Source organism: Cuculus canorus, chromosome 1 (assembly GCF_017976375.1).
Source record: "Cuculus canorus isolate bCucCan1 chromosome 1, bCucCan1.pri, whole genome shotgun sequence".
Taxonomy (NCBI): domain Eukaryota; kingdom Metazoa; phylum Chordata; class Aves; order Cuculiformes; family Cuculidae; genus Cuculus; species Cuculus canorus.
In genome coordinates, this window is record NC_071401.1 from 126,941,864 (window position 1) to 126,967,429 (window position 25,566).

General features: G+C 38.6%; 1 protein-coding gene across 5 annotated transcripts in view; it reads right to left on the bottom strand.

Annotated features, from left to right (window-relative positions):
• PHF21B (PHD finger protein 21B) overlaps positions 1 to 25,566 on the bottom strand; it is a 168,050-nt gene that overhangs the window by 4,863 nt on the left and 137,621 nt on the right. For 4 of the 5 annotated variants that reach the window (XM_054056292.1, XM_054056296.1, XM_054056293.1 and 1 more), the window contains 7 exons: positions 23,577 to 23,927; positions 22,340 to 22,462; positions 17,197 to 17,248; positions 10,595 to 10,671; positions 2,462 to 2,620; positions 1,362 to 1,437; positions 309 to 412 (listed from right to left, as the gene is read on the bottom strand). In XM_054056292.1, the coding sequence (XP_053912267.1) occupies positions 309 to 412; positions 1,362 to 1,437; positions 2,462 to 2,620; positions 10,595 to 10,671; positions 17,197 to 17,248; positions 22,340 to 22,462; positions 23,577 to 23,927 (942 nt within the window). Of the gene's footprint in view, positions 1 to 308; positions 413 to 1,361; positions 1,438 to 2,461; positions 2,621 to 3,994; positions 4,018 to 7,546; positions 7,602 to 10,594; positions 10,672 to 17,196; positions 17,249 to 22,339; positions 22,463 to 23,576; positions 23,928 to 25,566 lie in introns of all 5 variants that reach the window. The other variant, XM_054056297.1, reaches the window with a different exon arrangement.

Consider the following 25,566-nt stretch of genomic DNA (forward strand, 5'->3'; position numbering starts at 1 on the left):
TCCCTTAAAGCCACTGTGTAGATCAGAGCTGTATATGACACAACAAGAAAGCAGCCACAGCTATTTTGGAGGCTTTTTGTATGTGCAACAGGAATTCGGGTGATTTCTCCTCAGCCTGCCAAAGCAGTTGCTTTTGTGACTAAAGGAAATCCATGTGTTTTTCCTCAGAGAGAAATATACTCATACTTGAACATCCGTAGTGTGGGAGCATAAATAATTTTCTAGCCACAAAATACCAGTTATATCAGGTATAAATTCTTTATATATATCTCTCTCTGCAGGAAGCTGTCCCCAGTCAGGTGTCCTACCTTCACTGCATTGTTGAGAAGTCGATCTTTTTCTTCTAACTGTCTATGCTCACTCTTCAGCTCACTGCTTCTCTTTAATAACTTTCGTTTCTCTTCTTCTTTGACTGCAGAACAATAAGATTAAGAAGTTGAGAAAAGGACACAACAGCAAAACTGAGCTTCACAACACAAAGCAGAAGCAAGTATTTTGAATGGCAAATTTCAGGTCTCGTTACCCTTTTGACATGACCCACAGCCAAATAAATCTGAAGTTTCTGCTTGCATGCATTTGTCTACGTCAACAGCTAGCACACAGGACACCCTGAAGCTAGACTGCACCTTTGAGATGAATGAGGATTAAGTCTTGGACCACATGTGGTCCTGGAGGTCTCCAAGAAAAGAGGTGAATGGTATTTAAGAACAGGTCAGCCACCTGGAATGGCAATAGTTCAGCAATCGTGGATGAAAAGCACAGATTGTAACAGTACCGAACCTTCACAAAGCTCCTTTACAAATATGATCTAATGCCCTAAGCCGTCCATTGTAAGAGTGCAATAGGGAACTAAAAAAAGAGTAACGGTCAATGCACAGATATCATATGACATCTGTTATTAATTATTGCAATATCAAATAATACCAAAACAACTAGGAGTTCATATTGCTGTAGTGTCTGGGACACTAGCCTAGCATCGTACTACATATCCAATTACATGGCTCCGCCTAGCCTGACTGTGTCTCTCTGCCTCCCATACTGATATGATTCCACCTCAAAATCCCATTAGCAGCCCTGTTCTTGGGAAGGCACCACATTGACAACAGCCCCATCCACAGAGTGAAGTTCCCCAGAGGTCCATCTAAGCTTCCTTAAAGAGAGAATATAGCAAAGCAAGGAGACTAAGAGAAAGGGAAGAAAAAGTGACCTGCTGTTCTTAGCCACAGCTCCTTATGGCCTTTTGCTTAATAATGTCAAGATACCTGGTAGCTTTACAACTTTAATATTAGTGCCATGAAGGAGCCAAATGGCATCGCCTGTCATGAGCAGGGAACCTTGTCAATAGCTGTGTTAATCCCTACCTGTTTTGTGAGTAACATAGGAGTGAACAATAGCCAGAGTTCCAGTCCATGGCACATTGTCGTCTTTCTTTAACACCTATAAGCCCAGGAAACAATAAAAAGTTAGGACTCCACAAAGACACACACTAATGTTTTCCTTCCTCTAGCCTCACAGCTCTGCAGGACAAGATCTAGAGTCCTTCTCTAAGAATTTGCAAGCTGAAAAGTAAGAGAATTGTTTGAGTAGCAGTCTCTATAGGGGCTCACTCCTTCACACATCTCTATGAACAGCACTATCAAACAGTGCTAAAAGGTGTTTACAAATCCTGTTTCTTGTTGTCATGACCAGAAAACATTCTTCAGCCCTTGAGCAGCAGATGTCCACACTGTCAAGAGTGTTGTCTACTGAACATGAAAGAGGTTGCCGGGCCATATAAAAACATGACTGCACAGATCTAATCCTGGGCTGCTGTGCTCTCTGCAACTGCCTGCTAGAATTTCTCCTAGACATCACTCCAAGGGAACATGGCAGTGACCTCAATGCTAAACACAAAGAACACTAAGGCACAAAATCTAAGACACCACTCTACAATTTAGTGGCACTGTACTATTTTAGTAATTGTTTTCCTGTTCGTGCAATCAGCATTATTCATAGCAGCTAGACAAATTAGCATTCCTGACAGGGCTATGATCAATAACTGCATGTAATAAACATGATTTAAAGAAAAGGAAGTATTGTCCTTTCAGTTTTCATATCCACTGGTGAACAGTGTCTTCTTCTGACACTGTTTCCCTCATCTATAAGATTTACATTACTCATCTGGCAACCCTACACGCTGGTGGCTTTCTGGTAAAGAAGGGAAACGAAGGAAATGAAGAGACATTTTAACAGGACAAATCTCAGCAGATGTGATTACAGGGAAGCTAAATGTATGTTCTAACTCTAGTACAATGAAAATACCCGAAAGAAATACAACAAACTGTATTAAAAGCCTCTCAGTGTTACTTTAGCTAATGTGGTCCCCTAACCTGTGACCACAGGTTAGATCAGTTTAGTGGTACACAAATTTGAAGATTCTCCCATTTTCATTTCTTAGGATGCTATGCTCCACGTGGCTTACCTTCTGTTGGCACTTCGGACAGACCCAAACCCCCTTGGGGGCAGTTTTGAGAGGTGGGTCCAAGCAGTTGAGGTGATATGCTCTGGGACATGTGCCACATGGCTGCAAGTTAACGCCACGCTTGCAAGCAGTGCAGTGTTCATCATGGTGGATTTCATTCTGCAAGAGAAGAAGAAGGATGACTTGGTTAAAGTCAATTCATTGATTGCTATACAGCATTCAAAGCCTCTATTGCAGCAGACAGGCTCATTCAAACACAAAATCAAATTGTCAAAAGCACCCTGGCTACTGTAGAAGAAGACAGAAATAATAGTATAGGATAGCAGCAAATACAAATGAACAAACAAAAGAGCCAGAAGCAAATTCGATAAATTGAAACAGATAGAAAAATAAGAGGGAACTAATCAAACACAGGAGGGAGTCAACTGATATAGCCAGCTTGTGACATAGGAATTATTTCACTTCATTTTGATATTGTGTCACTCCAACACATGCATCACCATGTGCAGCTCTATTTTGAAGCATGGGTCAAAGTCAATATGTGGATCACTTGTCTTTCAAATCCAAAGCAGAAGGAAGCAAGCAAGGAAACGTTTCTGGGGAAAAAGCACAGTTCCATGTTTTATGCTCATTGCGTCGAAGAGCAGTTAGGAAAACAGTATGCTCAAGCACAACCTTTTGCTATGTCCCCTCTTATGTAAACTCCTCTAGGGGGCTCCTCTGTCTCTCTATTCTCCCTGGTACTAATTGTTCTCTGTACAGACTTGCTCTGACAACCTTTCTCCAACAAGACTGATTAGTACTTTGTCTGAAGCAATACATAAAATGAACTAGGACTCATCAACAAAGTTACAATGTCATGTAGAAAATTGCTATGCTAATCTGGTGGCAACATTAATTACTCTTTGTATAATTAAGTGCATTTTAATAAAGGAGATACTGATTTTGAAACTCTCTTGGCTTATGAATCATTATAAAAATCCTAAATTTTTTTAGTGCTTTGCAAAGAAGGAGAATAATAATTCTGCACCTTTGCTAATTCCAAAAGCATATTTTCATTTTTAGGGCTATTAATTATCATGTTCAATGATAGTTTTAGTCAGGGTTATATCTTGAATTCTAACTCAATCCTGTCAAAAAATCCTTCTTCTTTAGAAATTACCTGCTCAAAAAGTCTTCATTTTAACCTCAATGTAAAGAGATCTAATCTATATAAACTAGAATGGATATTCATTCTTCTTAAAATTTTCATTAGACTCTCAAATCTGACTAGGAATTTCTCAACCATTGGATTCTACAAAGGGATTAAACTCAAGCCTTGCATATGAAAGCCCAAGAGTTCATCTCTTTAAAATTCTAACTTAAAGGCTCAAAGATTTAGTTAAGTGGAAAATGTTTCACACAATCAGTGTGAAAGGCAAAGAAAATACTACAATTTTGTACCTTGATAGAGACTACAATAACCAGAAGCAAGCACTGAATTACATGGTGATGAGAAAGACATTGGCAATACACAGAGTTTGCTAGACATACCTTCCAGAATGGATCTTCATTTGCTAGCATATGAAAGAAAAGCAGAGAACAGATTAGTAGGAAATACATTGCTGCAGTGAATGCTAGTTCTCAGCTATGGGAGTAGTTTTAGTCAAGCTGTGACACCAGAGATCTGGACATTGCCAAAATTAACACAGGCAGAAACGCATGCAAACAGTAGAATTAGCAGTTGAGATTTAAAAATTTACATTGCAGGAATCCTGTGTCTGAAGATCTGATGCTAAAAAGTCAAAGTATGAGAAACACAGACTCTTTTTCAAATTATAAAAACTTTCATGTAGACCTCCTCTCTGCATGTCACTAATCCAAAAATCTTTCCTAAGGATCTTAGCCTGCTGGGTGATGAACAGCCTGGCCACAAACCAGCAAGGCACTCAGGCAGGCGCTTAACTTGGAGTATGAAAATAGTGCCACTGACTTACTGTTAAACACATGTTAAAATTTTCAGCTGATTCCTGGCCAAAATGGTCAGCTACTTGTGGGAGTGAGCTTTACGTTATCACCAACTCTTTATCATCAAATTACTCCCATCCAAATTGTCAAGATTTTCTGACCTTCTGATGAACTGAGTCTGTAGTGATTGCATTCACAGCCTGACAACAACAAGAACTATCAGAGCTCACTGGAAAGCAGGCCAAGCCTTTCACAAAAATATTTGTGAAAAATCATCACACCTTGCTTCAAAAATAAAAAACCAGAAAATTTTACTAGCTTTATGGAAACCACACAGTGGGTTGTAATTTTTTGCAGCTGATTGTTAAGAAGCTAATGCTTCTCAGAACGGGGAGGCCCTTCTTTGCGTTGAAGTGGAGAAAATCAAACTGATATTTCTGTCCTTCTGTCTTTCTCCAGCTCTCTCTCTGACCACAAATGGGAATATAGCTGCCACAGTGTGATCTCTCACATACAGACCAGTCTAGGATTTGTTTCCTGCTGTTACACATTCTTTTATACACTGATGTGCGCATACATGTGAAGATGCATACACATTCATGCCACACACACATATAAGAAGAGGAACATAAGAATGAAGGAAGAGCTTCACCTAAGTTAGACCAAAGTCTATAAAATATGGGGTTCTTTGCTAACAGCATCCAGCGCTGCCACTCATGTACAGAGTGCAAGAACAGGGCAAGGACAGAGTAAATTTTTCTACCTCAGATGTATCCTTCCAGACACTAGCAGTTTATGGGCTTCCCTAACCTGGAGTTTGCATCTTTGTTTTTATATTTAATATCTTTAGATATATTTTTCTTCCCTAAACTTGTATACTTTTCCCAACAACTGTAGCATCCTTTGGCAATGAGTTCTATAAATAGTCAGACTTATAAAATCTGTAAATGTCACTTCATATTCTCAAATACACACACAGAGCCCCACTATGGTATGACACTGCTATTACTCAGGGGATATAAATGTTGTTCAGATAAACAGGGGCTTGGTAATTGAAGAGTCTTTTCTACAAATGATACATGTCAGGGGATGTGACCTCATTTCAGATAAGACATTTTCAGATAAACGAATACTGATTAATTGACATTTTGCTGAAAATTTACAGGAACTGTTCTCTTCTGCATTTCTGGAAATGACAGTTGTGTCCTGTACTTCATATGGATTATTTTAGTTTGTTTATTTCTCTTCTCAACTGACTTTCATTATAAAGTTTTAAGCATTTTAAAATATGTCCACTTCTGCCTTCTAGCTGATGAAAAATTACACTGAAGACAATTTTTTTTTTTTTTTTTAATGAGCGTTTTAAAAGAGAAGGGACAGTCAGCTATACACCGAACATGGACAACTACATCACTGCAGTGTCATGCTGTCTGGGACAGCGTCTGCCTTCAGTTTAGAGCTTGCACAGCACCTGGCGCAATGGCAACCGGTGCATATAGCTACAGAAGTAGAAAGTTCTGATATGAAGAAGTCAATCTTAAAATTGCCATCATACACGGAATCTCAGCACAGATTCTGGGTGCTGGAAAAAAAAAAAATGACACTGGACTCAAAGAGGAATTAACAATTAAGGAGAGTGAATGCTGATTTCCAAGTAGCTCTGAGACAGTCGCATCACTGGAGCTCTGTTGCCTGCTTCCTTGCAAATAAAATAGGAAATGTACAGCAGAAAGAAGGTCAGAGATATCAAATCCTAACTTAAACAAAATCCACTGAGGGCCTAAGAGCACAGCTTGCTAATGTTGCCATTCTGTTCTGTTTTTTTCCATGCGTGTACATAGGAAAAACAAGTGCTATGATAAGACAAATAATAAATTACAATTTTAATTTTGAAGATAAAACTAAGCCAGGAATAATGCTCTTTCCACTGGGGCTCACATGAGCATGGGTTCCTGCTAAGAGGCATCTCATCATAGCTGTTTACCGTGTAATAACTTCTCTTGTCCTCTGAGACTCAATGCATTAAAGGCATAGAGTAAGTAAGCCAATTGTCTGCCTTAAGCACATGAAGTTTTGAAGGCAGAAAGAAGCATCGCTGCATTTCAGCTGGTGATCCTGTGATGCAGGAATTCAAGGCAGGGCCAGAAAGGTGAACCTCAAGCACTAAACGTGAAGCTTGACAGGGATATCAAACAAACACTGAAAAATTTCATGTCTTCATTGAAATTACCCCTGTAAATGCTCCTAACATTAAAATAATATTTGCCTTAGAAAAAGACATGTCTTCTTTTACCTCTAATGGACTACAGTAGAGCTTAAGTTATAAAGGCAACACGGACAAGGATATAATCACATATTTTTACCATTTTTGTCTCCTCTTCAGCAATGTAACTTAAAATTCTTAAAATCCTACATGGATCTTGTCTGAATAATTAAACTGTACTCAATGTTCTCCTTGTTTCATCTTCCACCTCTGAACTCTTTGTCTTCTCTATACATTGCATGTTTTTCCTGGAGTGAGCTTCTTCACAAAATCTAACCATCATCATTCCCAAATGGCTCTTCTGAGTTGCTCATTCTTAAGGCATTTACCATGAAATTTTCAGCATCTGAAGTCCTTATTAATACAAGAGTGGCCGTCAAATCTAGATTTATGGCTCCTGCACTTGAAGTGGGGAAAAATCTCTGTTTTTTGAGCTGCTGTTTTTAAAGCATAAGGTATGGTAAATTCTAGCACTTGAGGATGGACAGTAGTTTTTAAAACTGATGAAAAGAGGCAAATGAAAAGCCCAAAATAATAATTACTTTTTAAAACCCAATTTTTCATTATATATTTTTAAGCACTTAGGGATGCCAACACTGCCTTCTTCAGTCAATCCTCTCTCCACATGGTGCTTACAATACTAGAGAGAGGATTTTCCACTGACTGCAGAAACTTTGGATCTGTTTCTCCACAGTTTTGACCTTTAACATTCTCCTTCAACTGTTTTTGCAGGAAAACCATCTATTTTCACTGCACACTAAAAGTACACAAAGTAATGCCCTATGGTACCCTAGCAGTAATTAATATGAAATCCTACTAATAAATATTTAACATGTCATTAGAATAGTAGTGTATTCATCTTAAAATATGCTTACCTCTTGTTGAAAGGAACAAGGGATTATTCAAATAATTTGATGCAAGACGTTTCCGCTACAAGGGAAAAGAAACCAACCAGTGTCATTGAAAAGTGCTCTGGTTGTCTCTTACCATTTCATACTAACAATCTCCATGAGCTGCCCTCATACACAACTAGCTATCCAGAATCCATTTCTGTGACTTCAAATATTCATTGGTAACCCCTCAGACAGTCATACAAACAGTTCATTATTTACCTTTCCAACAATTCTTCATCAGAACACTTTGATGTGCATTACTTTTTTATTAACAAGACAGAAATGCAAATTTTATTGACTGAGTCAGAATCATAGACTCACAGAATGGTTTGAGTTGGAAGGGACCTTAAAAATCATCAAATTCCACACTTCCTGCCATGGGCAGGGACACCTCTCACTAGATCAGGCAGCTACAGGCCCCATCCAACCTGGCCTTGAACACCTCCACAGATAGGGCAGCCACAGCTTCCCTGGGCAACCTGTGCCAGTGCCTCACCACCCTCATTGTGAAGAAATTCCTCCCTATGACTAGTCTAAATCTGCTCCTCTGCTATATATATAGCCATTAAGTTCCAGGATATATTCCAGAGGTTGGTGAGAGCAAAGCAACAGCAAGAGTAACTCCAAATCTAACAGACAAACAACATAAAGAAAAAATTGTGTGATAAATTGTTGCTGCGTGATGACATCTTTCTTTCAATATAGAAATGATAATGGGTTTTCCCACCTGCAGAAAAGCATCACTACCTTCTGTGCGACTTGCCTACAGTTTGTAGGAAAGTATTTCATCGGCAAACTATGGATTAGGGCCTAAGCAAATATTTCTCTTTCAGGAGTTAATGTGTACTGGTAGTGATTTCAGTCTCCTGAGGTCACTAAAGATGCAAAGTTACAGACCTCTGGAAACCTGATTGAGACGTTTAACTAATTTAATGTAGCTCATAACCAACTTGCTTTTGATGGCAAAAGGTATTGGTCAATAGCAAACCCACCTTCATTAACAGTCTATATAACTCCTAATTGTTTCTCTGAGGCTTCCAATACTTGTACAGCAGGACTGAAAATAGTACCATTTTCCTCCATCAGATGTTAGACTCTGCTTGGAGGAAAATTAAAGGGGTTTTGCTAATAAATGATTTATTCTGTGGTGAGTAAACTGTTCTTTCATACGCAGGTGCATGCCAGACTGTTAATGAATTTTGAATTTATGTTTCTTCCTTCAAAAAATACGCAGCCTGAAACTTAACCAATGCAAAAAACCCCAAACGAAAACAAAAAAGTAAGCTACAAAGCGGGGAGGGGGATAGAATGGCATACTTTTTTTTTTAAGAAAAAAGCTTTGAAAGGAAATGCAGAACAGTCAAGTGAAGATAAGACTGTGATCACATTTCTGTAATCAAGTAAGTTACCATCACTACTGCAGATGCTGAGCTCCTGCCGTTTTGAGGGGCGTTGGCAAATAAAAAGTCTAATTTATATGCAATTTCAATTTAAACAATCATGAATTAAAGATCATTCAGTAGACTAACCATAAATTAAACTGCACCAAAATGCCTCAAATGCCACAAAATACCTCAACTCACTGATTAGCAAATCAATCTGAGCAGCTAATTGATCAGAGAAAAAACATCTGCCTCCATTTTACTTGAACGGCATTCCCCATGGTCAGTACTTAACGACAACTCCTAATGAGGACACAGCTCATCAGCCACAGGACTCTCACAGACATTTCCTTCTCCTTGCCATCTTTCACTTCAGGATATGCTTTTGAGAACAGATATAATGAGAAGTATGAACTAAGGATGCAACAGATCTTTTCTACCACTTCCTTCATCAGTGCTCCATGGTAAATGAGTTTCTCACAAAAACCAATCAGACTACAGCCACAAAATGCTGCTGCAAGCATTGTAATAAACTCATCACAACAAAAAAAGACCACAAATGTAATGCTAGCAAGGCTAAGCTTCCTACTGTGTTAAATACTGGATGTATTGACATTGGTATTTGCTCTGAGGAAGTTGCTAGAGAAAAGTTGAGGAGTTCTGAAGAATTCAAGTGCCTGGGGGTAATCAAAAACAACAAGTAAGCCACTAGGAAGGTTGACTACCATGGTGGGTTTCTTACACTTATCTGTTTGCTGTCTGCCAACAAACACAGAAATCTGAAACATTGGCATACCAAAAAATCTGCATCGCTTGTATCTAAATAAAGAAAAATCACTTTCTTTAGGCTTGAAGAATTCAGAGGAATCTTTCTTAAATGGAGAACTCGCTGCAAGTTTCATTGCTGTATGAAGTTCAAATAGCAACCCCAAACTGTGATTAAACTTTAAATGTGGTGTTTTAATACTCTGAATAAATACTTATATGCCAATCCAGAAACAAGGAAAAAAAAACATTTCAGAAAAAGTTGTCTATTTATACATTGCTTTTACACCAGGTTTACAATACAATATTATGTAGGACCAAATTTTGCCACTACCATAAATGTAACAGCATGTAAGTGTAACAGACAACAGAGATTATCCAGAGTACTCTATTTTTAATTATGCATTATTATATTTATTACGCAGGCCTCCATACCCCCTGCAGAGCACACTGATTCTTAAATCAACACATCTTTTTTATGAATGCCACTAATAAAAAAAAGCAAAGTTCTCCATTTATTATTTGGCACATAGGAAAAGCGAAATAGCAATGTAAGTTTGAACACAACACAGTGCTTCTGTTCTTCAGTTATGACCTAAAGGGACCATATGCATGGCTGAAAGAGTAATTAGCTCCCACATTAATTTAGTCTTTTTGGCCTTTATTAAAACTAAGATGAATTCTAGTTTGAAGCAATTGATGTTGTGGGGTGGAAACCTGTTGCTTAGCTACTGAAATTAAATCTTTTCTTTCTTTTCCACGTCAATATCTCTTCACCAGTAAATGTGTGGTTCTGCATTCATATATACTTTTGTAATAAGCATTTAAAGCTTTTTTTGACATGAAATAGAACTGTGGTAAAAAAAAGTGGATGATAAAGTACCTCTGTTTCCAAGAGTCCGCTGTAGGCTGGATTTGCTGTGCTTCTTCTCTTTCTTTCCTGACGCTTGCTCTGGATTTCTGTAACCATGGAAAGAAACATGAATTGTGTGTTTCTCATTCATCAGGGAAAAATGTAGATCTAACTTGCTAAGCAAGATGCTCTTACCCTCAACCCCTTGGGCTTTGTGTTCAGTTTCAGTTTCTAAAGTATAATTGGATTGCATCAGCATTAATATTTGCTGCAGTTCAAGGTTTGACATTAATAAGCTTTTCCTTGTAAGATTCAGAACACAGGCAGGTTTTTTTTTATTTTTTTCCTCCTCCAAGGTGGACTGCTGACACCCTACAAGACGTTTATTATGATCTCTTCAGACACATATTCAGCAAGCATCAACAGAGAGGTTTCAAGTCTGTTATTAACGAAAATGAAGCATTTAAAGCAGTTAAGTCTTGTAATTCATATCAGATGAAAGCAGAGAGATCCTTTTAAACTTAATTTACATTACTATTCCTCTGTGGAGGTTAGAAAAAGCACAGTCAGAATGGCATTGCCAGATTCAGTCCTAACTAGGGTGTGATGATTTATCCATCCAAAAATATACAATTTCAAGATCCTGAGCATGCAAAATGGTGTTACAAGCAGTACATGTACTTGTGTCACTGGAAACAGCAGCTCAAAGATAGGCTCATCAAATTGCAGTCCTGTTTGGAAAAGGGTGAAACACAAGAGAACTCCCTTCTGGTAATGGTAACACGTATTCAAGATGGTACTTGCTGAGGGCTGCATTTAGCGACAATTAGTCACATGCATACTTCTGTGAACACATACAGAAAGAGAGAGTGGATTCCTAGTCCACTGAAATCTGCAGATTTAATGCTACTTTTTTTCTGAGCTAGGATTTAATTCCCTTCATATGGAATTTCTTTTCCAACTCCTGTTGTAAGTTCAGAATGGTGAGATTGTTATAACCACGTATTTCAGAGCCTACTTTTTATTTTGATAATGAAGAGCAGATCTACTTCAGAAATAAGAGCCACCCAATGACATCCCATGACATGAAGTGTGCACCTCGGGGTTGATGCTCTATTCTAAAATGTTTCCTATGTGAATATTGTAAGGCAAAGTTTACAATCTGCACTGAGGTGCCAAAGGGGTGTTGTCAGTTTAAATACCCCTACAATGGTGATAACTCCATTTTGTCTTGCTCTAAGTAAATTTCTCAAAACAAGAAACTGTCAGAAGCACTAGGCCTTCAGCCCAGAGGACCAGGAGCACACCAAACAGAAACTCAGGATACCATCAGGTTCTGCAGAAGGTCTGGCATCTTTCACTAATGTCTGAGATAAAGAGGTCTATCTCAGAACATCTTCAGTGCCAGAAAATGGCCTTCAGGATCTTGAGTGCTATCTCCCATTTGCAATCCAACAGTGAGATACATTTCAGCTTTCAGGTGTTTATGATACATGGGAACAGGATTCCCAACACATAGGTCTGGTTTCCAGGCACACTTTCTAAATGTTGATCACTTCCCCATGGAGTAAAAGGGGCCACATACCACTTTTAAGTATTGGTACAGTAAATGGCATTAGCATTGTCAGTTATATCTTGGACATGGTGTCCCTAGAGATGAGGTCAACACTCTACACGGATTTTGTACTGCCAAGATATTGATTGGAAACTTTTCATTGATGGAGGAGACTATTGGCTAAGCTGCCACTCTTGGCATAATAGATGTATCAGAAGGAAACTGGATAGACAAGAAAAACAGAACAACTACTTGTATATTCTGACTGGGTTTTCCCACTGGTACAGGAACATGTCACCTCTCATGCTCAGAAAATGTCTTTTCCTTGGGCACGTCAAAGAGTACACGCAAGTCTGTATTCACGGTCTGACATGAAATATGCTGCCATGTGACTCAGGGAGAGATACAGAATCTCACTACCAAGAAATGTGTGATCTGAGGCTGCACCAAGACATGCGGTAAATGCCATGGCTGCAACCACTGCCAGCATCTTGTTAATATCCTTGGTACTACATAAACTTCAAACTGCAGGATTTTCTACAGATAAGAGATCTGTCCCACTGTGAAACTATTTCCTATGAGATGCTAAACTCCATATGTACGGACCTGGCATAGTGTGGGTTAAAATGTCTCAAAGCAGGTGATTCTGAGATATGACCCTGTGTCTGTCCTCCAGAGTGGACAGTTACAGGAGCAGGTGTGTTGAAGTGCATGTCTCAACCTGTTACCTGATCTGTGACCTGACCCAAGTGAGAGGCAGCGGCAGAGAGTTTAAATAGCTGCGCATACACCTGCAACCTTGTGGACACCTGCCATCTTCTTAGATCCATAGGACAAAGAAACACATGCTACAACATGCGGAGCCTTGAAAGCGGTGACTATCTTTCATCTCTTCTACCTCTCTTATAAACTATCTCTCTCTTTTCTCTCTGTCTCTCCTCATTCTCTATTCATTCTTATTTACTTGCAACATGTGCGGCTGCAGCAGGCTATAGCACACATTTTTGGTGTTCAGTTTTGACTTTGGCAACATCAGGCTCTTTTTAAGTTTTTTTGGTTCTGCTAAGCAGATTGTTATACAGTGTTATTTGTGTTTCTTATCAGTGCTCTATCGCATATGAGTCATCGATTGTTTACATCCAGTGTTTCAGGGCATGCACCTTTTTTAGTAAAATATTGTTTATGTCCTCTTCCTGAGCAATTTGTGTCACACTGACACGGTGCAAGTGATTCCAAAGAGCTCGCTTTAAGAGAGGTACAACACCATCCTGAAGCTTCCAAACTCTTTGGCACCCTCTGAAGGGAATTATGCCTTAGCAGCTGGGTAAATGCTGGACCTAGATCCAAGTAGCCTGCCACAGAGCCACTAAAAGAGATGGTTGTTCCTGATACCAGCATCAGTGCATAGAAGTGGAATGCCCTCAAGGCCAAAAGATGCCAGAGATGATACAAAAGAGGAATTGTGCGCCTTGATGCTGGCACATGAGCTGCCAACTTTTTACTTTGGTTTCAACAGTGTGAGCTGCAGCCATGGTTCTTGCACCCATGCCACAAGGTCACTGAAGGCAGGGCTTGCAGCATCCCAGCACCTTTGTGGCCACATAGGGAAAAAGCCGTAGCTAGGGCAGCCCAGGCTGTCTTTCTCAGAGGTTGTCACAGGAATACAAGATTGTGACTTTTAATTGGCCTAGAAAAAGAAACAAAGAATTTAACATAGGAGAGCTTTCTGTGTGCCAGGGTCCATAATTGGGCTGAGTGTCTTCACAAGAGGACTGTTACGGATCTGTAGCTCTCTGCCCTTTTGGGTCCCAGGTTTAAAAGAGAGTTTCTTTGGTACATGCTTTCACCAAGGCAACAGAAATATTTGATGAAGTCTGAATCACACACGAGGTAGCTACCTGGAATGCAGCTTTGGAAGAGGAATCACTATGGTACAGAGAGAAAAGCTGGCTGGAAAAAAAAAAAAAGTAATAGCAGTGGGAATAGATGCAAATAGAGAGTAATGAACTGAAATGGCTCGAGACGTATGCCACCCTATACAATCATCAGGGAGGGAGAGCACAATGTCAGCTCTTTATGGAAACTGTGAACAAAAAACATCCGTGCTTGTGCTATAAGGAATATATACATCTAAGAGCATATCTGCAAATAATCGCATCAAGACAGAACAGAAGCATACGTTGGTATACTATCTTCTGTTACTTGTTACTTCTGCTAAAAAGTATTTTTCATGTTTCAAACTAGGACTTAGTAAAGTAAAAATAAATAATTTATTTTAACCTAGTAAAACATTCCAGTAACCTATATGGAAATATTTCAGAATTTTTATTTCTCTATGGTAAAACAAGATGTGCATTTTTAGAAGAACCTGAATTAAAGAATTCTTTTAAAGTTTTCTTTCTATCTACTTTTTTTTTTTTAACACAATAGTAACGCTAGAAGGTGTTCTAATAGACTAGAGAAAGAGATTTAATAAGTTATAACCATGCACTGCATAACAAAATAGGGCTATTTCATTCTTTAGTTTATTAATTTCAAAAATAAAACCCAAACAGAAAAAACACCCCACCTCTAAACTGTAATACATTTGACAGAGATTAACATATTTGAAGCCAGCTTTATGTTGGAGGCAAAGCTTCAACGAGCTGCTGCCTTCATCAATAAACACTCTGTATGGTCATTCTGTCAAGCTTGTAACTACAATTTCTCTTCAGCGAAAGCTATACCTTGCAGAATGTCAGTCAGCGGAATCAGCTGCGTTTATTTATTGTTAAAGGGCGCATTTATTGTTAAAGAGTGCATTTGGGCTCTGCAGAATAGAGAGCTTTTTCCCAAGAAGGGGAAAGGTGCTTTTCTGGGTGTTAGGGGGAAAGGCTGGTAGGCTGATAAAGAAATCCATATAGAAGTGGATCATAGCCCTTCACCATTAAATTAATGAATAAAATGAAGAAAAGCAGTAACACTGTGAATTAATGATACTGAGTGAATAAGATTTTAATGACCCAATCTCGACACTGTTTAATTCAAAAAATGTGAAATAGAGAAATACATTAGAAGCACTAAAATAAACTGAAATGCACAATGATCACTGCTTCCTGAAAAATAGCAATGGCTGATAACTGTAAATATGACATAGCACTAAAATAATAACCTTTAGCATGTGAAAGCTGTAAGGGTATTTTTGACACTTATAATCACCAATACTCATGAGGAAATACCTTTTCCATAGTAAATAGTTCTTGGTGGGAGCCATTTATTTAAAGCTAGTAGGAATATAAAAATTGAATTTGTCTGAAAGAATCGATTCTGCAGGATTAGTATCATAGCAGTGAGGTTCAAAATGTGCGTCTCCACACTTACTGTAGAACAAACAGAACAGAGCAGTACTTGGTATTTTAAACATAAGCATTAAGTCCACACAAACAATACATTAGTTCCAATAAAATCAACGGGTAAAGAATTATTCAAAGATAAGGTCTTTCTGTTGTAAGCATAATTTGCACTTCACCGTAATTTCAAATGTTGTCCTATTTTCCTTAGACAAAGAAAACAAGAACTAGTCATCATTTGCACCTTTTGGATTATAAATCTCCCCAAATTGCTTCAGCTTTTTAATTTCCATTTCAATCCATTACCATTAAGGGATTAAAAAGGCCAATGGCTTAAAGTTTCTTTAAACTGCTTTCAAATTTTCAGTCACTGGGACATGAAATGGTTTTCTAAAATGCAGATTTAAAGATGAAAGACACTGAAAATAGGCAACAAGACAGGAAACCTGCTGCATATATTGAGGAGACCTTACAATTAAGATGCTATTCTCTCCCTAATTCACAAGCTCTCTTATAACCAAGGAACAAAAGCACATGGAATCTTACTAAAAAGAAATCAAGCTGTAAAGCCTGAGTCAGCAAGGTATCTAAGCATGGGCCTAACTCTAAAGGACATAAAACTTAACCTCAGTGCACCAGAAATTCCCAAGTATTTTGCTGATAATGGTCCATGGGATGGGTGGTAAATGTAAATTATCATTAACATTTTTTGTGATCAAGAATCGTTGTCAGCTGACACAGATACCAGATTTTTCTCCTTGTACTAGTAGAACCATACTAACTCGTATTAACTGAACACGTAACTAAAACACATCAAGCTGCAGACATTTTCTTAAAAATAGCTGGATTTTCTGTGCCCATGAGAACTAACCCAATTTGTCAAGAAACTTCCAACTCGCTGCACAACACTGCCAAACTTGTTAAACAGATTCCTTTTTTCCTCTTTCATCTATGCTTTCAGAAACACAAAGCTGAGGCAAAGAAATGTCCAAATCTGCTAACTCTTGCAAAGTATTTTCGGAAGGCTGGAAAAGTAAACACTACTGCATTTAGTTTATCCACAGTATTTGTTTGACTCATATTCAGAAGTCTAGGAAGGCATGCTAGCTGCTCTCACATGAAAGCAGGATCAGACTGGAAGTTTGGTTTTTTTTTGGCTAAATAGGGGAAAATGGGGGCGGGGGGGGGGGAGATTTCTGAGAGGTAGTTTTCTAATTTGCTTAAAATGCCAGATTTTTCATCACTATTTTACACATTATTGTGTGGAACTCAATGGATGACACATGATTAACTCAAAAAAAAGTGCATCTCTCATGGGGAAAGAGGAAAGGGCATGCTCGCTACAGAAGGTCTGGGTAAATATCTTTGAACCTCACTTTCTTCAACCAGGTTAGTGCAGGTCAGAGCCTTTGCAGGCTTTTACTTCACCATCATCTTCCAGTTGTTAATATCCTTTAAAAGACTATGATGACCAAAGGAGCCCAAATGCCAGCTTATGCCAAGCCTGCTGGTGCTGACTGCAGACCAGTTCTCATGCCCCTTGAACTGTGCAATGGGATGGGAGGCAGAGCAAAGTAAGGCCGCCCATTATTTTCAGGCTGAAAGGTACACTTGTGCATAGATAATGTTTCACCTGATTTTTCATTGTCCTTCAGAGGACAGAATCACCAATTCCTCTAGGCTGCAGAACAGCCAAGAAAAATATTTCACTTAAAAACCGAACTGTAAAACAACATTTGCCATCTTACCTTCCAAATGTTCTGTAGTAACCAGTCCTAACGCTACCATGAAGGCAATTTTCTAAGGAAAAAATAAACAGGGGTTAGATCTCCTACTACAATGATCATGGTAGAAATAAGCAAGCAAATAAATCTAGCATTGACAGAATAAACTTGGTAAAGGTATTTTAGAAATCTATCTTATTTGGATGCGTATTAAAATGAAAAATTTTCATTGAATATTTGCTTCAAATATGCCTGATCAGCCCTGTTCTACTGGTAAGAGTATATGAACTTCAGCATTTCAGAATCTTACAGAGCCAATGCTGTATGACTACTGATTTTATACAGTACATGATCAAAATTCAGTCAGTTCAGTCAGTCCAATTTCATATTGGTAGCTGCTTTGTACTCTACTCTGTAGCAAAGTAATTTTGTATTATTATTCCTATCTGGACATGGCACTGCGTTTATTGGATATGAGCAAGCTGCTTGAAGTAAAACAAGGTATGATACACTTCCACTGAACTTTATAACATAAACAAGACATCTGAAACATGTTGAAAGTCTTCCCCGACTCTCCCCAGAAAATATTCCCAAGTTACAAAAAGAATATCATGTGCATGAATTATGAAGAGGTACACTGATCGAATACTTTCCCTCAATGGGGAGTGAACAAACATCTCCCACTGACACTGATGAACTAATTTTGCAGTAAGGAATCTGATCTAAAATATTACTCAGAACACTTGTACATATGTGTACAAACCGCATCTTCATACTAATGAATTTTCAAAACATGCCAATGCAGTAACAGAGCAAATCCTAGAGCAGATTAAAAATTTTCCGTCAGCGATTTTTCACTGGGGAATATTTCCTTGTGCAGGAAGTTTTGCTGAAGCTTTTATTCCATTTTTTTGGATGGAAAACTGAAATTCTGCTGTGTTGTTCCAAGTCCAAACTGAATTAACTCCTCAGTTTTGAGTCACATCTGTGTTGCTGTGAGACCTCAAGGATCTCCTTCTCTCTCTGCTGTGCTGAAATGGCATATTCACAGGGTTCAATTCCACAGGAGAGACAATCTGACTATGAAACCCAAGCTATCAGGGAATCCAAGCAAGCAAAGCCCACTGTCCAAGTCTGATAAAGCATCCAAAGACCACAGGAAGATGCAATCTACACACTCACTCAAAACAAAATTGTAGATTTAGGTCAAACTAAAATACAGTGTTTAAGTGGTAGAAGGTCAAAACATTCTGTTCCTACCAAAGAAGTGTCAGGAGAACTTTTTCAACACTTTCAAGTCAAAATTAGTTTAACTTTCTTTTCTTTTTTTTCTGAAAAGCTTTTTCATTGTGAAGTTTTGTGAAGAAACTTCATTTTAGTTCAGAATAAAATCAACTAGCAAGTCACCAGAACTACTGTTTCCTTTACAATTCTGACTTTCACACAGTGAAATTGTGAAATCAAGCACACACTTAACTTGTAGATTAAAAGATCTAGCTATGGTGTAGGTTCTTCAAAACCTGAGGGTCAGGATTGGACATCTATATTGTTTTACATACGTGAAAATATCTTTATCAAGCAGGTGAAGTAACAACATCATAAGCAGGAATATTTTCTTTCCACAATTTCCTAGTATGTAATTCTCCCTGTACATTAAAAAATGGTGATGTCAAACCACATCACTGGCAATTTAGATGTATTCATGCTATATTTCTGCCTTTTGAAACCATGGTAATGACAAGCACATGTGTTTATTTGCATGTCAGACCTTGATTTCAATAGCATTTACTCTTTACATGTCAAAACCACCAGCTAGACACAGTGGGGGCTCCACACCTGAAGGGAAAGATGAATATTTGATCGAAGATCCACTGTGCAGATCTGAGAAGAAAATTAGTCAATCAAGTAAAATTACAAGCTTCACTTCACTCCCACCAAAAAATAACTTTGTGGCAGGATATGTCTGGGTGCTCTGAGCAGAATTAATGGCAACACGTATGTAGAGAATCAGAAAGCTGGAATGGTTAGGGTGTGATTGTATTTTCCCAATGGAGTGCAGAATGCCTGTATTACCTGAAGATTAAACTTTAGGGGAACATATATTTTCTGACATGTCACTAAACACTCTTCTCCACACTAAAATTATTTGAATACATATCTAATTGAATGTAATGACAGCATACTTGCTTAACATACAAAGAACCTTCATAAATAGACTTGATAATTATCTCACTATTAAACACAGAAAAGGTTAGCTTTTATAGATACTTGAAAAATGGTTTCTTTTTAAAAAATTCCAGTAGAAGCTCTATTCTTTTTAACAAGCATATTATATTAACAGCACATTTGATTTTATGGGATTTGCTATTTCACACTCATGTAACTTGTTTGCATCAACACAAAATACTACTTCCACTGCAATGCTTTTCTTTCAGTTACCACAGAGTATATCCTCTGTGCAGGAATCCACAAAACTGAGGCTTGGGTTTCTCTGTATTTTCAATCCAGGTCTATCACTAGCATTTGGTTGGTAACTGCAATGTGTCTCTCTTGTCCTTCGTAGGACAAGATAAATGATAGATAAATGACAACCATTTATGTAATTTTCCTCTTAAATAATAAACTGCTACAATGTCCTGGAAAATGTTGCCAGAAATGCAAAAACCCAGTAATATTTAATTTTTGAAAAAGTAAAAAGTTTTGGGCAGAATTGTTTCCTTCTCAGGTCCTCTTAAGAAAAAAAACAAAACCAAAAAGGCCTCCAAGCCCCTAGGCACTTGCTCCCCGAAGGAGCAGCTCCCTCACATATTTCCTTAATTTCTTTGCAGAAGCCACTGTGTTTGGATAAGGCCCGTCACTAGACAGGCAGTTACTGGCCTCTATCTGCAGTACATCATCAACGATGACAGGGAGCAGGCAGCCCGCTCCTGCAGATCATCCGGAGCCCTGGGGAGACTGAACCCACACAGCTCAAATCACAGGAACAGGCTCTGACCACCGGACCAGGGACATCCTGGGTGGCCGAGATGCTCCATCCTGCTCCGGGAAAGCCACTCCACAGCCAGGTATCCAGGCATCCTGGCTGCAAGAGAGCAGATGCAAGCAGGTTTGCTCTAGTCTAAAGATGGTGTACTTGGGAAAGGAGAAATATTCGGCTTATGCAAAATGCATGCTTATTGCAGGGGTCCATGTCCAGGATCGGTTTCAGGGCTTCCCAGCAGAATGACCCAGGCACAAACAAAAGTCATTCAGTTCAGGTATACTCAATACCGGCATATGGGAATCCTGGCTACTGTTAAGTCTGATGTTTTCTGGTTTACTTGTTTTAAATTTTCCAATTAATTTGTAAATCCCAGCCTGTCATGACTAACATTTATGTAGAGCCACATTGGAGTTCCTTCCTCATTTTCATGCTTTGAAGATAAAGAAAGGTGTAGAGAGAAATGCCTACAGTACTTATTTTCTTTATAAAATATCACGGTATCTTTGTTACTATTTGCCTTAAATTTAATCATCTGTTTAAAAGCCATGAGTGCTTTTAGAAATGTGCCGGATGTCTTTTCATGATGCAAAACAAAGATTTTTACAAAACCGTTTCATTTTGTAATTACATGTTCTATTTATGTCGTTACATGTATTTACACTAATTATGCTGTTAGTTCTAATTACACAAATTGCATAAATACATGATAATCAACTAAAGTTTACTTTCAAAGAACAAAAGAAATTAGCTCTAGACCTAGATATTTATGGCCATGAAACAGATCTATGAAAAGGAAAAGAACCATCATACTTAAGGACATAGCTTCAGCATTCTACTCATAAGACTGTGCTTTCTGAGATCTCCAGTATACACAATAGGAACAACGTTCATGGTAACAAAAAAAGTAGTCAGGATATTCTAGCATTCAATGAGAAGCCCATTACATTTACGAATGCTACACCAAAAAGTCTCTTGGTCCCATGGTCTCTTCTTACACCTCTCCGGAAGATATTTGCTCAATATTCTTTCTGTGGGGATAAGTTACAGGCAAGGAAAAATGGACCTTTTTCCCAGAGTTCTGTTATTAAGTAGGATCTACTAGCCTTTCTGTCCTTAAGGCCCTCATAATAAACAATCTTTCAGGAAAACTTCCCTAAACAAAACAGGACCCTAGAGTCCCATCATTCAGTGGCAGTGAAGACTCATCAGATTTTAAATTTGGGAGGTTTCCTAAGTGTAGTTCTGCAGAGCTTCTGCATAAAGCTCTTAAAACCTCTTAAAATGGTAAAACAAATGAGCACCCACATGCCTCAAGTAACATTATAAATGTATATTGTAATAATCCTATTAAACCTACAGCTCCAAGGATGCTTTCATGTTATACATTCATTAAACTAGTAAGGTTAAGATCTCACATGAGCTGAGCATTCCCACATAAGAATTAGATTCAGTTTGTGTAGCTTTTTAAATTGACTCAAAAGTACACGCAATCTAATGTGAATACATCTAGTCAAAACCAAAAATGCCTGTTAAAGAGAGACCTCATTTCTACAAGGAATTCTGATTGATATTTTTAGTTTACATTGCAAATATATTCCATGAAAGAGATTTAATCTTATAACCTGATTTCTATTCTCTTACTGAATTTGAAGGATTTTAATGTATTTCAGACTAGAAAGAATCTGCGTACATGCAGGAAGACATGTACACAGCAAATGCGAGAAATTGCATGGTTAAATAAAAGCTAAAAATTGCAAGATTCATTACGAAGAAGATGCAGAATCTCAGCTTACAAAATATATTTTAACTCAACCTCATAGGCAGCCTGCAACCCCAATGTTACATATTTAATAAACCAAAATATCTTAAGCTTGTGTACACCTTTCACAAGAAATACAGCCATACCCATGCAAGGCACCTTATTATGAGACCTAAACTCATAAACTTTGTGACACTGGAAGGTTTGAATTACGCAAACCAAATTTGTCAGGGCACCTCACTTGCAGGGACATCACTCCTATTGCAGTGATTGGGTAGATAGATGAACAGCTGGCAGAACCACGAACATAAATACAGTAATTACATATGCACAATATAAAATGTTTAAAATTGGCCCCCATAACTTAATTATACTGTAACTCACTTATTAAAAAAAGTAATAAACTAAAAAGAAAAAAAGATCACCTCTGGATTTTCCTCCTTTTTCTTTTTGGTAGCAGGAGGTCCCTGAGCTGACTCTTCAGGAGGTTTCTTTGTCTCCACTTTACTTTCTGTCTGGGTTTGGACTTGTGGCTGAATAATGATAACCTAAAAGACAATGTACCAATAAACGAAGAGAACTTGGATTTTTCTGCCCCAAACCTTTGATTCTTCTTTGAAGGGTTACCTGATACCCCTACAAACAACAAATGCAAGTGAAATGCACAGAACTATACATGTGGCTTTATACCCACAATCAAAGCTTCATGAAGGACTATGGAAGACCTTGCCAGGCTCATCTTTTTGATGATGGTTACTGGATTTGAAAATTGGGCCTTTTCCATCTATTGCACTGCTAAATTTCAATCACTGTTTTTCAGTTGTTGGGTACTTTATTTCAACTCAGCCATTCTAGACGATTCAAGAGCATAAAAGGGGATGGCTTTCTTAACCTGCAGCCAGTTTAAGTAAGAGAAAAATAAATTGTTAGTGAAGTGGAGAAGAGATGCCTTCTTTTATTTACCTCAAAAGCCATCCTACATCCTGTATTCTTTTTTTTTAGCACTGTATGAGAACCTGTGCTGCCCAAATTAGCAGGGTCCCAGTAGGAAATTACAACAAATGTTTGCTGGGTACATTGGCAGCCTTTATTGAATCTGTTTCTGGTATAAGAGTGGTGAATTTCTTGCATTTCAAAGCTGAAAAGCAATACAAAGAGGAAACAAGTAATTCATAATTGGATCTTTTTTACTACTGATCCATCTGCTGATCAGTCTTGAAACCCTGAGCTCTCATTTCATTTGGTCCTCCCCTGAAAATGTAGAAGGGAATGCCTGATTATTTGACACACTCCCTTGGGGTCAGTTGATATAACTAATATAATTGAAGAGGGAGTCCATAGGAAATTTGAGCCTGCACAGAATTCAAGGATATTATTAGTGAGAATTGGTTTAAGGAAATGGAAGATCATATAGTCCCATTAAAGTCAGGCCACATCACGCTGTACTTTGTTCCTCCTAAAAATTATTAGTGTACACAGATAAATGTCTACTAGCATCCATGAGTACCCTTAAGAATATCCCCATTGCTTTCTGATTATTTTCTTCAAAAGGAACTCCTGACATCAGTGTGCACTCCCAAGGGAATATTCTACTTACATCTGCAACTTAATTCCTGTGTACGATAACCAAAAAAAAAGAATGCCGGGAAAAGCAGAGCCTACCTTGTTGTCGGCACTAATGAGGAGTGGTTGCACTTTAATGCTTTCGTTGACCACAGAGACAGTTGCGCTGGTGCTGATAGGAGTTGCATTGCTGGGGGAGGTGGAAATGATGGCGTATGCCACACCTGCACTGCTCAGAGGTGATGAAATAGTTGTAGACTCGGTGACACTTTGTGACTGACTGCTAGGCGTCTGTACATGGCTAACGGTGTTATTGGCAGTTGGGAGGGCAGGGCTGGGGTTTTTGATGCTGACTACAGTTGCCTTCTGGAAGGTAGGAGGCTGCTTGGAAGCTTGGTCTCTGCACGGGGAGATAGGGAGGCTGTCTGGAATCAGGGTCTTTGGCCTAACCTACAAACAGAGAGACGTTATTAGGCACAGCCTCACGCCATAAAAACCCAAACACTGCATGCATGCACTCTCCCAGCAGAATCTCTAATTGCATTGACCATGGAATAGGAGCATCTAGAAAAACATAATACAACAACTCAAAGTAGCAAGGCATTCATTTATGTGTAGATATATTCCCAGCACTCCTCAGCTGAGTCATTTTGGAGTCCTTAACTCATTGCGATGCGGAATAGGAAGGCAGAAAAAAAAAAAAAAAAATAGATTCCTCACTTCCATTTCCAGCACACATCCATATAAATGCTACCAAAGTCACCTCCAGTTCTCAGCAGGGATGCTTAAGCCAAAGACTTTGCAAAGAATGGAAACCCCAGGTACAATAACTTCCTGTTCTGAAGGGGACAACACTCTTGCTATGAATTAAGGAGTGGGAAGTGAATCATTAAAGGAGTTCTAGGAAAGCATTTAAAGGAACAGTAAGCATATGTATTTATACTGGTGGATCAGTGAATGAAGATCTTCACATTTTTAAGAAGGGCCACGTCTAATGGAAAGGAGATCAATCACTCAATCACTCAGCTAACTAAAAAAAGCAATAAAGGGGGTAAGAAAAGAAACCCACAACCATCAAAATTGATATTTTGTTGCTGCAAGTAAAGAGCTTGTTTGTAGCTGTGGCTGCATTCAGAAGGAACTTCTGTGGATGGAAGGAGAAACTGCCAAGATTTGTGAAGGCTGCAGCTTTACCCAGAGCCATGAATGATAGCTGCGAACAATCATTTTCAGCTAATGTGTTGTGTTTCCAGTGGGGTAATTAACGTCACCCTGTCAACATGGCTCTGCCTTAACAACATGCTAAGCACAGTTCCAGGATTGAAAATAAATAATTTAAACTGCTTCACATGAAGTTAACTTCACTCCCAGCTTATTCGTTAACACAGCCAGATAAAACAGTCGGTTCCCTCTGTGCTTATTTAGTCCTGTCACTTCTCGCACCTTCCATACTGTGAAACAAAATGACAAGTTGTAACAGACAGACATGGGAAACAGCTGCCTGTGTCACCGCACTGTAGTCTACAGGAGCCCTTCCAATGATGCCAACTTCAATCTTGAGCCTAAGTAAGCAATTTAATGAAAACGCAGGGATTTACTGATGAGCAGAAAATCATCTCTCAAGGCTGGCCATCATCCTCTATTGTGTCAAGGAGGAGCCATACCCATTTGCTGCCATAGTGAATATTAAGCACAGCAACACATGTATTGCAAGCTCTTCATGTTTTGATAACTCAAACCTCAATTTTCAATAAGATCCTAATACATACGGGCAGTGCAAATGCCTATTAGAATCACAGTCCTGCTTGGGAGTGTCTAAATTGTCAGTAAACAAGGTAGATGGAAAGTGAAAGAGGCAAAACAGCTGAAGAAGAGCGAAGAGGAGGGTTTGCCTAAGGTCCTGCAGCAGACTCATGACAAAGCAAGGAAGTTTCTGTATTGGGCTCACAACTTTGGGGTAACACTGAAGGCCTTGCAGACCCACTGCGAAATGATGAAAAACTCTACTAAACTATGACTGACCATATTCAAGATACACTCACAGTAACTGAAGTGGGTTTTGCTCCTTTTCCTCTTTTCAATCCCTTTA